This window comes from Bufo bufo, chromosome 3, assembly GCF_905171765.1.
Source record: "Bufo bufo chromosome 3, aBufBuf1.1, whole genome shotgun sequence".
Lineage (NCBI taxonomy): Eukaryota > Metazoa > Chordata > Amphibia > Anura > Bufonidae > Bufo > Bufo bufo.
This window is the reverse complement of record NC_053391.1, coordinates 390,385,848-390,398,958: the sequence shown is the minus strand read 5'-3', so window position 1 is coordinate 390,398,958 and position 13,111 is coordinate 390,385,848. Positions and strand designations below refer to the sequence as shown.

At 48.9% G+C, this 13,111-nt stretch overlaps 1 protein-coding gene across 1 annotated transcript; it reads left to right on the top strand.

Moving 5' to 3' along the window:
* The first annotated feature begins 46 nt into the window (after positions 1 to 46).
* MRM3 (mitochondrial rRNA methyltransferase 3) lies at positions 47 to 12,132 on the top strand. Its single transcript, XM_040424779.1, has 4 exons — positions 47 to 371; positions 4,481 to 4,725; positions 6,429 to 6,596; positions 11,116 to 12,132. The coding sequence occupies exons 1-4, from the start codon at positions 64 to 66 to the stop codon at positions 11,646 to 11,648; spliced, it is 1,254 nt and encodes a 417-aa protein (XP_040280713.1). The 5' UTR covers positions 47 to 63; the 3' UTR covers positions 11,649 to 12,132.
* Positions 12,133 to 13,111: the final 979 nt, after the last annotated feature.

Genomic DNA, 13,111 nt, shown 5'->3' with positions numbered 1-13,111 from the left:
CTGCCAGTCACAACATGGCCGCTACTCGTTAGACGCTGACGTCACTAAGTGCGACGGCCCAAGATGGCGGCGCTCATGAGGAGCGTGCTTGGCTGCCCTAGGTTGACAATAAGGCTCCCGGTTAGTGTGCAGGTGAAGCGGGATGTGCGTGCTCTGCGGAGGAAACCCGTGCGGGTCATTCCTCCAGAAAGCCACCGTGATGAGCGAGAGAAGAGGGCTAAAGACCTGAAGGAGCCTGTACCTGGCAAGCACCGACATGACCCTGTCACTAGGGACAAGAGCCCCGCGGATATGCAGGATGCTACTGCCGAGAAGCATCAGCCATACGAGCTCAAGTATGACCGAGCCACCGCGGGGGATAAGAGACTCAGGTACCAGCGAGGTCCGCCTCAGTGTAAAGCAGCTGCCTATAGCAACCAATAAGTTTTCTGCTCTCATTTCTCTTATGCAGACAGGGAAATCAGAGCTTGGACCTGATTGGCTGACATGAGTAACTTCTGCCTTGGCACTAGTCTTTATACAGTCACTGACTAGAACAGAACCATACTTCCCATTAGGGTTGCCACCTTTCCCAACAAAAAAATATGGTGAAGTTAAGCCACACCCCAAAGGGAGTGTGGTTGTGGGGGCACGGCTTAACACGGGGCGTCCAATAATATTAGTGCCCCCCAGCATTAATAATGTCGGCATTAGTGACCCCCAGTAATATTAATGACGCCATTAGTGCCCCCCAATAATAGTAATGCCACCCATTAGTGCACCCCAGAATTAATGACCCCATTAGTGCGCCCCAGAATTAATAATGCCCCCAGTAATAACGCTCCCGTTAGCGCTCCCCAGTAAGAATAACGCCCCCGTTAGCGCTCCCAGTAAGAATAACGCCCCCGTTAGCGCTCCCCTGTAAGAATAACGCCCCCGTTAGCGCTCCCAGTAAGAATAACGCCCCCGTTAGCGCTCCCCTGTAAGAATAACGCCCCCGTTAGCGCTCCCCAGTAAGAATAACGCCCCCGTTAGCGCTCCCCAGTAAGAATAACGCCCCCGTTAGCGCTCCCCAGTAAGAATAACGCCCCCGTTAGCGCTCCCCAGTAAGGATAACGCCCCCGTTAGCGCTCCCCAGTAAGGATAACGCCCCCGTTAGCGCTCCCCAGTAAGGATAACGCCCCCGTTAGCGCTCCCCAGTAAGGATAACGCCCCCGTTAGCGCTCCCCAGTAAGGATAACGCCCCCGTTAGCGCTCCCCAGTAAGGATAACGCCCCCGTTAGCGCTCCCCAGTAAGGATAACGCCCCCGTTAGCGCTCCCCAGTAAGGATAACGCCCCCGTTAGCGCTCCCCAGTAAGGATAACGCCCCCGTTAGCGCTCCCCAGTAAGGATAACGCCCCCGTTAGCGCTCCCCAGTAAGGATAACGCCCCCGTTAGCGCTCCCCAGTAAGGATAACGCCCCCGTTAGCGCTCCCCAGTAAGGATAACGCCCCCGTTAGCGCTCCCCAGTAAGGATAACGCCCCCGTTAGCGCTCCCCAGTAAGGATAACGCCCCCGTTAGCGCTCCCCAGTAAGGATAACGCCCCCGTTAGCGCTCCCCAGTAAGGATAACGCCCCCGTTAGCGCTCCCCAGTAAGGATAACGCCCCCGTTAGCGCTCCCCAGTAAGGATAACGCCCCCGTTAGCGCTCCCCAGTAAGGATAACGCCCCCGTTAGCGCTCCCCAGTAAGGATAACGCCCCCGTTAGCGCTCCCCAGTAAGGATAACGCCCCCGTTAGCGCTCCCCAGTAAGGATAACGCCCCCGTTAGCGCTCCCCAGTAAGGATAACGCCCCCGTTAGCGCTCCCCAGTAAGGATAACGCCCCCGTTAGCGCTCCCCAGTAAGGATAACGCCCCCGTTAGCGCTCCCCAGTAAGGATAACGCCCCCGTTAGCGCTCCCCAGTAAGGATAACGCCCCCGTTAGCGCTCCCCAGTAAGGATAACGCCCCCGTTAGCGCTCCCCAGTAAGGATAACGCCCCCGTTAGCGCTCCCCAGTAAGGATAACGCCCCCGTTAGCGCTCCCCAGTAAGGATAACGCCCCCGTTAGCGCTCCCCAGTAAGGATAACGCCCCCGTTAGCGCTCCCCAGTAAGGATAACGCCCCCGTTAGCGCTCCCCAGTAAGGATAACGCCCCCGTTAGCGCTCCCCAGTAAGGATAACGCCCCCGTTAGCGCTCCCCAGTAAGGATAACGCCCCCGTTAGCGCTCCCCAGTAAGGATAACGCCCCCGTTAGCGCTCCCCAGTAAGGATAACGCCCCCGTTAGCGCTCCCCAGTAAGGATAACGCCCCCGATAGCGCTCCCCAGTAAGGATAACGCCCCCGTTAGCGCTCCCCAGTAAGAATAACGCCCCCCAGTAGGAATAGCGCCCCCCAGTAGGAATAGCGCCCCCGTTAGCGCCCCCCAGTAGGAATAGCGCCCCCGTTAGCGCCCCCCAGTAGGAATAGCGCCCCCGTTAGCGCCCCCCCAGTAGGAATAGCGCCCCCGTTAGCGCTCCCCAGTAGGAATAGCGCCCCCGTTAGCGCTCCCCAGTAAGAATAGCGCCCCATCATTCTGCAAAAAAAACACAACACTAACTGGAAGCTCAGGACAGGACCTGCGCTCCAGCGTGATGATGTCTCACACGTCCTGTCTTCCCCACAGCACGAGCAAATGGAGGAGGTGATTTATTTTTTTATTTTACACAATTGGCGGGGGAGGAAAAGGCTGTACTAATGAGCACTCCACAATGGAAGCACTCACTAGTAACAGGCCTTGTAGAAATATACTGGCAATTAATATTGCTGGTAGAAAACAATTACCAGCACCAGCAGGGCCACTAAAATACTGGCCGGGTGGCAACCCTACTTCCCATCTTTGGAAAAGCCCGAAGAGGGACAATAGCAGTGGCGCTCGTAATGCACAACACCTTTAAGGCTACATTCACACGTCCGTGGTGTGTTGCGGACCCGCAAATTGCGGGTACGCAACACACCAGCCCGTCACCCCCATAGAAATGCCTATTCTTGTCCGCAAGCTGCGGACAAGAATAGGACATACTCTATCTTTTTGCGGAGCTGCGGACCCAAAATCGGTGCCGCGCTCCGCAATTGCGGCTGCAGACAGCACACTGTGTGCTGTCCGCATTCATTCCGTCCCCATAGAGAATGAATGGGTCCGCACCCGTTCCGCAAAATTGCGGAACGGATGCGGACACATTTTGCGGACGTGTGAATGGAGCCTAACTCCGCCCAACATAGGGCTCTTTCACACAAGTGTGTTCCTTACGGGAATCACGCTTTGTGTGAGAGAGGCATTGTGCGGTCTGGACTACAGAAGCGCATGGCATTATCATGATTTATAATGCTGTGTGCCTCATACTGACAGCTTTATACTAGTATCTTTTATAGAATATGGCGATCGCTACCCTAGGCGCGCACCATGTACTCATCAGCTGACACAGTGGAGAAGGAGGGAGACTCCCTCCCCACTGTGATGTGGCAGCCACTTCCACCAATGAAAAGATTAAGGGAAGGGGGCTATGAAGCTGCCGCTGCCACCAATGAATAATATTACTGAGGAGGGTGGGGGGGGATCCTGTGGCCACTGCGCCACCAATGAATATAATTTACCCCTAAATACAAATGTACATGTGATGCAGCTGGCACCAGGCCTCAATGACAGGGAACGGCGATCCTACTGAACCCTGTCAGTTAACCCCTCAGATGCTGTGATTTGCGTTGATCATGGCACCTGAGGGTTTAATTGACTGGTTGCAAATGAGCCTCTAGGTGCTATGGGGGCGTCTTTTCAGCACCTAGAGGCTCCATCCACTCACCATTTCTGCCGCCCAGCGCGCTCCAGCCCGCTTCTCTCCTCTAGATTGACAGCCTACTTCTCCCCATCTCGGCCGAATTCTCGCGCCTGCGCCGTGTGCTTCTGTATTCGGCGCAGGCGCAGTGACTGTCGGACCGCTCCTTGCGCCGTAATCGGCGCAGGCGCAGCGAAGATGCCGGCGCAGGGAGCGGTCCGACAATCACTGCGCTTGCGCCGAATACAGAAGCACATGCGAGAATTCGTCCGAGATGGAGAGAAGTAGGCTGTCAATCTAGAGGAGAGGGACGGGCTGTGCGGCAGAAATGGTGAGTGGACGGAGCCTCTAGGTGCTGAAAAGACGCCCCCATAGCACCTAGAGGCTCATTAGCATACCAATAAAACTACGTTTTTAAGCTTAACCGCTCCAGACAAAGGTAATACATTAACATGGTTAAGTACAGCAGACACTAGCAGATCGCTAGTGTCTGACAGCTAAATAGGTGAAAATGTGGTGGTAGAAACCCTTTAAAATGCGGAATGCACACGGCTTTTTTGGTGTTTATTTTTCTTTTGTGTGCTTCATTGTTTTGTTTCTTTTGGTATCACAAAGTCCCATCATCCGATTAATCTGACTTTGAAAACGTTTTTTTGATGTCTTGAATACAGCAAAGTAGTTACGATTGCAAAGTCCAAAAAATTTCGTGAGCGCCATGGACAGGTTTTGCTGGAAGGACAGAGGCTGCTGGCGGACGCTCTAGACGCTGGTGCCGTCCTGCAAACACTCTTCTTCAGCAGAGTTGACCAGCTAAAGACACTGCCCGTGGAGAAACTTAAAAAGGCCAACCTAATCAAAGTGAAATTTGAAGATATTAAGATGTGGTCGGATGTAGTCACGCCACAAGGACTAATGGGTGAGTCAACATGGGATGAAAGCCTGTGTGGCAACATTTTACTTTATACTATTGTAATTGTATTGTTTGTATATTGTCATCTTGCATTGTATAAGATGGTTTATCCCATAGAACAGGGATGCCCAACCTTCGGCCCTCCAGCTGTTGCAAAACTACAACTACTAGCATGCTCTAATAGCTGTAGGCTGTGCAGGCATGCTGGGAGTTGTAGTTTTCCAACAGCTGGAGGGCCGCAGGTTGAAAATCCCTGCTATAGATGATTATTGTGGACATGGGTCTACTGTAATCCATGTGCACTGTGGCTGAGCCAGACATTTAGCATGTACACTCGAAAAACCTCTGGTATATACTAGGGCTGCACGATATATTGCAAAATGCAATTATCGAATCGCGATAATAATCGGCAAATGCGATATGGCGATTTGGCCGACCCAAAAATGCCGCGATTATATATGAAGGGGCCCCGCGCACATAACTGGCTTTGTGTGTAAAGTATTTTACTAGTGTGTGAAGCAATCTCTCTCCTATTGATAACAGGTCCAGCCTCTGTACTCACTTTCACGATGAATGCACTGCAGCGAGCGGGCCGGCCGGCGCGTGACTGACGTCACTTAGTAACGCTCCTGCTTCCTGAAGTGGGAGGAGCGTTACTAAGTGACGTCAGTCACGCGCCGGCCGGCCAGCTCTCTGCAGTGCATTCATAGTGACAGTGAGTACAGAGGCGGCCATGTTATCAATAGGAGAGAGATTGCTTCACACACTAGTAAAATACTTTACACACAAATCCAGTTATGTGCGCAGTTTAGGACACATAGGGCCATGAGGGGGACCAGCATAAGATGCTATATGTCTTATGCTGGCCCCCCTCATGGCCCTATGTGTCATAGCACACATCCCCTATAACAGCGTCCTCCACAGATCCACCCCATAACAGCGCGTCCTCCTCAGATCCACCCCATAACAGCGCGTCCTCCACAGATCCCCCCCCATAACAGCGCGTCCTCCACAGATCCCCCCCATAACAGCGCGTCCTCCACAGATCCACCCCATAACAGCGCGTCCTCCACAGATCCACCCCATAACAGCGCGTCCTCCACAGATCCACCCCATAACAGCGCGTCCTCCACAGATCCACCCCATAACAGCGCGTCCTCCACAGATCCACCCCATAACCGCGCGTCCTCCACAGATCCACCCCATAACAGCGCGTCCTCCACAGATCCACCCCATAACAGCGCGTCCTCCACAGATCCACCCCATAACAGCGCGTCCTCCACAGATCCACCCCATAACAGCGCGTCCTCCACAGATCCACCCCATAACTATGACATACCCAGCCGCGTCAGCGGCTCATATGGGAAAATCCAAGCAAATAGACCTTTAGCACAATTCCCTTTAAAATATTGCATCGCATATCGTTATCGCAATTTTTAGGGCCCTAATCGCAATCGCACAAAATTCCCATATAGTGCAGCCCTAGTATATACTGTATGTCAAGCATGTATCCATAGTACTCCACTACTGTAAAAAAAAAAAAAAAAAAAAAAGATTGTGCTGTAGGTTTTTTATTTTATTATTTTTTATAATGTATATGGCTTACAGTTGCACACGTCAAGTGATACATCGCGAGATCTTCCTCCACCACAATGCTTGGTCTTGTAATGTTACTGCAGGCACCAAATGACACTTGACTTCCTCCATAGGAATTTTTGGGAAACCCGATCATGTGAAGATGAAGTTTCCTGATGTCCAGGTCCAGAACAGTTTACCACTATCTCTTATCTGTGACAACATCCGTGATCCTGGAAACCTGGGCACCATTTTGAGATGTGCAGCTGGAGCTGGCTGCAGTAAAGTCTTGCTCACAAAAGGTTTGTATGGACCTGAGCGTGTCTGATCACTGCTGTGTACTAGGGGACTCTGGGGCCATTGATGCATCCGTTTTTCCTATTTTTGTTCAGCTATATTCACATTTTGTTAATATTTAGATTAGATCAAAATTGTCACTTACCTTGGAGATTTGTCACTCTGCTAAGAAGTTTATTAATGCTACTAGCAGTGTATAGCCAGATACAAGAGGTTGTGAAGTGGAGGTTAGGCTAGTATCCGAATGATGGTATGAAGAAATTATTTAAAGGGCATTTGTCAGCAGATTTGTTCCTCTGAAACTGGTTGACCTAATGTATGTTGACAGCTGAAGGCATCTGTGCTGGTCTTGGTCCCATGTTCATATGTGCCCGCATTGCTGACATTTAAATATATGCAAATAAACCTGTAGGAGCAACTGGCGTGTTGCCGTTAGGCTGGGTTCACACCTGAGCGTATTCGATAAGCGCTTTTTACAGGCGTTTTTGAGGCGTTTTTGTAATTTGGAAACGAGCGTAGTACGCGTGTTTGTGTGATTAACCACAGAGGCATCCAATGAAAAACTACCACAATACGCGCCACAATACATCCCCAAAGAAGCTCCTGTACTTCTTGGGGCGTAGGGCGTTTTACAGAGCATTCGTACGCGCTGTAAAACATTCAGGTGAGAACCATGCCCATAGGGAAACATTGGTTTTTGCCTGTTGAGCGTTTTACAGCGCGTAGGAACGCGCTGTAAAACGCTCAGGTGTGAACCTAGCCTTACACCTAGAGACTCTGCTCTCTCTGCAACTGCTGCACCCTCTCCACTTTGATAGGGGCAGGCATGATGGCATTTACACTGCCTGGTCCTGTCAATCAAATGCAGAGGGCGCGGCAGTTGCAGAGAGATCGGAACCTCTAGGTAAGGGTAACGCCCCCGTTGCTCCTAGAGGCTCATTTGCATACATTAAAACATCATTTTTTTTCAGTTTCATAGGTACAAATCTGCTGACAGATGGTTCTTTTAAAGGGTTTTTCAAGATCTGTATTTGGGCTCTGAATGGAAAAATAACAAATGGTGCATTTGTTGCCCCTCATGTTGACATGACATCACGTCAGTTGGCTGCAGCAGGCTGTTGCTGGCTGCAGTTGTCACACTTCAACTGAAGTGATGTTACCACTTGAGCCCATATGCAGATACTATGAAATCTTGGCGGCAATGTCTGAATCGGGCTACTTTCACACCTGCGTTTAGGTGCGGATCCGTCTGGTATCTGCACAGACGGATCCGCACCTATATGCAAACGCTTGTGTCCGTTCAGAACGGATCTGTTTGCATTATTCTTTTTTTAAAAAGTCTAAGTCAATCCGTCCTGACTTACACTGAAAGTCAATGGGGGACGGATCCGTTTTCAATTGCACCATATTGTGTCAGTGAAAACAGATCCGTCCCCATTGACTTACATTGTAAGTCAGGACGGATGCGTTTGGCTCCGCATTGCCAGGCGGACACCAAAACGCTGCAAGCAGCGTTTTGGTGTCCACCTCCAGAGCGGAATGGAGGCTGAACGGAGGCAAACTGATGCATTCTGAACGGATCCTTATCCATTCAGAATGCATTGGGGCTGAACTGATCGTTTTGGGGCCGCTTGTGAGAGCCCTGAAACGGATCACCAGTGTGAAAGTAGCCTCAGACAGTAATCGGGACGCTAAATTCCAGCCGGTCATTGGTGTGCAATTCTATTTGTGACTGGAGGAATTAAGAACCTATCTGTCTCAAGGGCCACAGAAAGCCAAGGATTCAGCAATCAGTGGTGTAGACTCCTTGCGTCACATTTATTGTTTTAACTTTGTCCGGCAACAAGGTGTGACAATAATGCCCTAGATTTATTGATGTGGCTGCACCAATAATTTGTCTAAAAACTGGCACAAATTGCCTAGGTGGAGATTTATCTGAACTAGTGGAAAGGCAAACTGGCTTAGTTGCCCATAGCAACCAATCAGATTCCACCTTTCATTTTCCAAAGGAGCCCTGAAAAAATGAAAGGTGAAATCTGATTGGTTGTTGTCGGCAACTAAGCCAGTTTTTCTGTACACCAGTTTAGATAAATCTCCCCCTACAGTTTCTATACTTTTTTCCTACATGCTCGACAATGGGTGCGGCCCAAGATGCTTCACAATTCTGGCAAAAAACTCCCAGTAAGCCAACCAATGGTCAGTGAAAAGTGTCTATCCCTACACCACGTTTCTCATCCAGTCTGGTGCAGGTCTAGACAGATGATTCATCATCTTTAGTAAATCTGGGCCAATGTGCTCCAAAATTCTGGCACAAAGTAAGCCAACTAATATATGGTATACATTATACATTTAGACTAGACAGTTTAAAGTCATCAACCACTGTGATGATTCTGGTGCATATTTAGACTGCCTAGAACTCCAGCTGTTGCGAAACTGTGACTCCCAGTATCCTCCACTTTGTATAGGAGGATGCTGTACAGTTGTGAATGCTGGGAGTTGCAGTTTCACAATAGGGATCGACCGATTATCGTTTTTACTAATATTATCGGCCGATATTCAGGATTTTCAAAGTTATTGGTATCTATTTTGCCGATAACGAATAGGGAACAAGGATCGTGCTGCTGTCAGCGTGATTAGTGTTCCCTCAGCAGCACAGGAGAGAAGGAAGCAGTGTCTCCCTCCTCCTATGCCGCCGCTGCCACCAATGAGAGGAGAAGAGGAGGGGAGGGGCTGTGGCCACTGCGCCACCAATGATGTTAACTCACTCATTCATTCAAAATCAACAGGAGGCGGGTGCTGGCTACAGAATCATATAGCCGCACCAGACCTCTATGACAAGTAGCTGCGATCCGCGGCAGTTAACCCCTGCCGCACCTGAGGGGTTAACTGCCGCGGATCGCAGCTACAGCTCAAAGGTTGGGTGCGGCTATATGATTCTGCAGCCAGCACCCGCCTCCTGTATATGAATTAATGGGAGAGTTATCTTCATTGGTGGCACAGTGCTCCCCACCCACCCCAGTATTAAAGACATTGGTGGCGCAGTGCGGCGCCCCCCAGTATTAATCATTGGTGGCAGTGGCCACAGGGTCCCCTCTCCCCTCCTCCTCATTGGTGGTGCAGTGGCAGCTTCTGATCAGAGCCTCAGCAGTGTAATCCTGGGGCTCCGATCAGTTACCATGGCAGCCAAGACGCTACTGAAAGGGTTTCTGTCACCCTGCTAAACTCATATTTTTTTTTTGGGCTAGTTAGATTGCTCATAGTGCGATATAGCAGAATATAATGGTATTACTTACTTTCATGCGGCCGATTCTTTATAAAACGAACTTTTATAATATGTTAATGAGGGCTCTACCAGCAAGTAGGGCGTCTACTTGCTGGTAGCTGCTGCAGAAATCCGCCCCCTCGCCGTGTTGATTGACAGGGCCAGCCGTGATCTCCTCCTCCGGCCGGCCCTGTCAGTAATTCAAAAATCGCGCGCCTCGCGTCATTCGGCGCAGGCGCTCTGAGATGAGGAGGCTCGTATCCTCAGCACTCCCTCAGTGCGCCTGCGCCGATGACGTCTTCTCTTTCGGTGATGTCATCGGCGCAGGCGCACTGAGGGAGTGCTGAGGATACAAGCCTCCTCATCTCAGAGCGCCTGCGCCGAATGACGCGAGGCGCGCGATTTTTGAATTACTGACAGGGCCGGCCGGAGGAGGAGATCACGGCTGGCCCTGTCAATCAACACGGCGAGGGGGCGGATTTCTGCAGCAGCTACCAGCAAGTAGACGCCCTACTTGCTGGTAGAGCCCTCATTAACATATTATAAAAGTTCGTTTTATAAAGAATCGGCCGCATGAAAGTAAGTAAGACTATTATATTCTCCTATATCGCACTATGAGCAATCTAACTAGCCCAAAAAAAAAAAATGAGTTTAGCAGGGTGACAGAAACCCTTGAAGCCATGGTTAGCTCCAGGTACTATGCACAGGGCAGCAGGGACAGTGTGAAGTCCTATTCACCCTGATAGAGCTCTATCAGGGTGAACAGGACAAGGCTTGTAGCCTGTAAGGAGGCTAATAGTAAGTAAAAAATAAAACACAAACACCAAAATATTAAGTATAAATGATGAAGAAAGATTTACAAAAAAAAAAGCTAAACGTTGACAATAAACATGTTCATTTAGAACAGATTTGTGTAGGAATTATTCTGTGCATTTTCATTTTTGAAAAAAAAAATATCAGTATAAGCTATTGGCCTGAAAGTTCAGATTATCGGTATCGGCTCTAAAAAATTAATATCGGTCGATCCCTATTTCACAAGACCTGAAGTGTTTAAGGTTGCTGACCCCAGGTCTAGTCTAACTTTACACTGTCTAAAAACTGTACAGTCTTAGTAAATCTGAAACCAGACCTCTGAGGGTTTTGAATCTGGAATCCTACAGATACAGAACACTTGCTCCATGCTCTTGATTGGTTATAACCGTAGCTATTGGCTAACCTGTCCTTAGCGGAGTTACTGGAAACTAATTTCTGTATCTTTCTAGGGTGTGTGGACGCTTGGGAACCTAAAGTTATCAGAGCAGGCATGGGAGCCCATTTTCGCTTGCCAATAATCACCAGCTTGGACTGGGACACTGTCTCTAACTATCTCACAGAAGACACCAGAGTGTTTCTGGCGGATCACTTCTGGCAGAACATCCCCACTGAGACCACGTGTTCTTCTAATAAAGCTATTGATTATGGCTGGATTTCTACTGATCCCAGGAGGCTACATAAAATACAAGAATATGACTATTACTCATCCAGTGATGAAGAAGATGGCGAGGATAACAAAGTACAAGGGATTCCTAACATTCCTATTCAAGGATATTCTCAACCTTGGGCCAGGGGCCCCAGTGCACTTGTGGTTGGGGGAGAGACACATGGACTGAGTTTGGAGTCATTACTACTGGCTGAAAAATCAAGTGGCAGGAGACTGTTCATTCCTGTTGTACCAGGCATTGACAGCTTGAATTCAGCTATGGCAGCTAGCATCCTCTTGTTTGAAGGCCGAAGGCAGCTGAAGCCAAGTTCATAACTGAAGAAACCTTTTTCTTGTAGATACATGAAGCTAGTGGGAATGCAAGAGCTGTGGTCCTGTATAGAGTTACGCACTGCTTCCATTTATGCTTTATACCATGTTCATTCTACCATCTTGTTACATTTAACATGTTCCTTACACTGTGTGTCATGAATAAAAAAAAAAAAGTGTAGCTTTTATGGCTGGAGCACTAGACCTCATGTCCCAGCTCCTGTACGGCTTGGCACTGTGTAGTTACACACTTATTGGCTCTATAGGTAACTTTATCATAGTGCATATCCAATGGTCTGCAAGCAGGAAGAACGGAGAATATTTTTTTACAGAACGCACATACGGAAACGGAATGCACACTGAGTAATTTCAGTTTTTTTTGCTGACCCATTGAAATGAATGGTTCTGTATACAGTCCGCAAAAAAAAAACCAGAATGGACACGGAAAGAAAATACGTTCGTGTGCGTAAGCCCTTAGGCCAGACACATGAGCAAGTTCAATGCGAGGAACTTGCAGCGTCTGTCAGTGTGAGGTCCTGTTTTGACCTCCACTCCTCTGACAGGATTGGACAGCATTATAATTAGGGATGAGCGAATCGGCTTCGGATGAAACCATTTCCCGATTTCTGGTTTGGTTCCAAGGTACCACTTGGAACCGAACCCTAGTTCGGGAAATGTTTTTTTTTACAGTAGAAATCAATTTCTGAAGTTATTATGCAAAGTTTTGCATGACTTTGCAAAGTAATAACTTTGGCTCATCAGAGCCAATATATTCTAATACTGAAGCGCTCGCTTCATACAGTATTGAAACTAAGTTTTATTCAAATTGACTTCGGATGTTTCATCCGAAGTCAATTTGCTCATTCCTAATTATAATGATTTAGAGTCGTGGAATCTACTGAATTACACTGACAGTTGTTCCATTCTGCAAAATACGGAATGCACACGGGCATAATCTGTATTTTTTGCGGACCACAAAATACATACGGTCATGTGCATGAGCCCGAATGCTGTGAGATCCTGTCAGTGGAGTAGAGGTCAGAACGGGACCTCTCACTGACGCACGCTGTGAGTTCCTTGCATTGAACTCGCTCATGTGTGTCTGGCCTAAAGCTCTAAATAATTAGAGATCTAAATGAATATTGTACACGTTCTACTGATTTATTTTTTTCCCCCCACAAAAATACACTGCTCGAAAAAAGAAAATAAAGGGAACACTTAAATAACACAATGTAAGGCCTCATGCACACAGCCGTTGTTTTGGTCTGTATCCGAGTTTTGGCGGCTCGGATGCGGACCCAGTCATTTCAATGGGGCCGCAAAAGATGCGGATAGCACTACGTGTGCTGTCTGCATCCGTTGCTCTGTTCCGTGGTCTGCAAAAAAAATATAACCTGTCCTATACTTATAGGCAGTTATATCAATGGCTGTCCATGCTGTTCCGCAAATTGCGGAACGCACACGGACGC

What these genes read in the sequence shown, in the direction of transcription:
- MRM3 (XM_040424779.1), top strand. Translation starts at nt 64, where the DNA reads ATGGCGGCGCTCATGAGGAGCGTGCTTGGCTGCCCTAGGTTGACAATA. An exon ending in GCGGGGGATAAGAGACTCAG is followed by an intron (nt 372 to 4,480) that starts GTACCAGCGAGG and finishes TCTTGAATACAG; the next exon opens with CAAAGTAGTTACGATTGCAA. An exon ending in CACGCCACAAGGACTAATGG is followed by an intron (nt 4,726 to 6,428) that starts GTGAGTCAACAT and finishes CTTCCTCCATAG; the next exon opens with GAATTTTTGGGAAACCCGAT.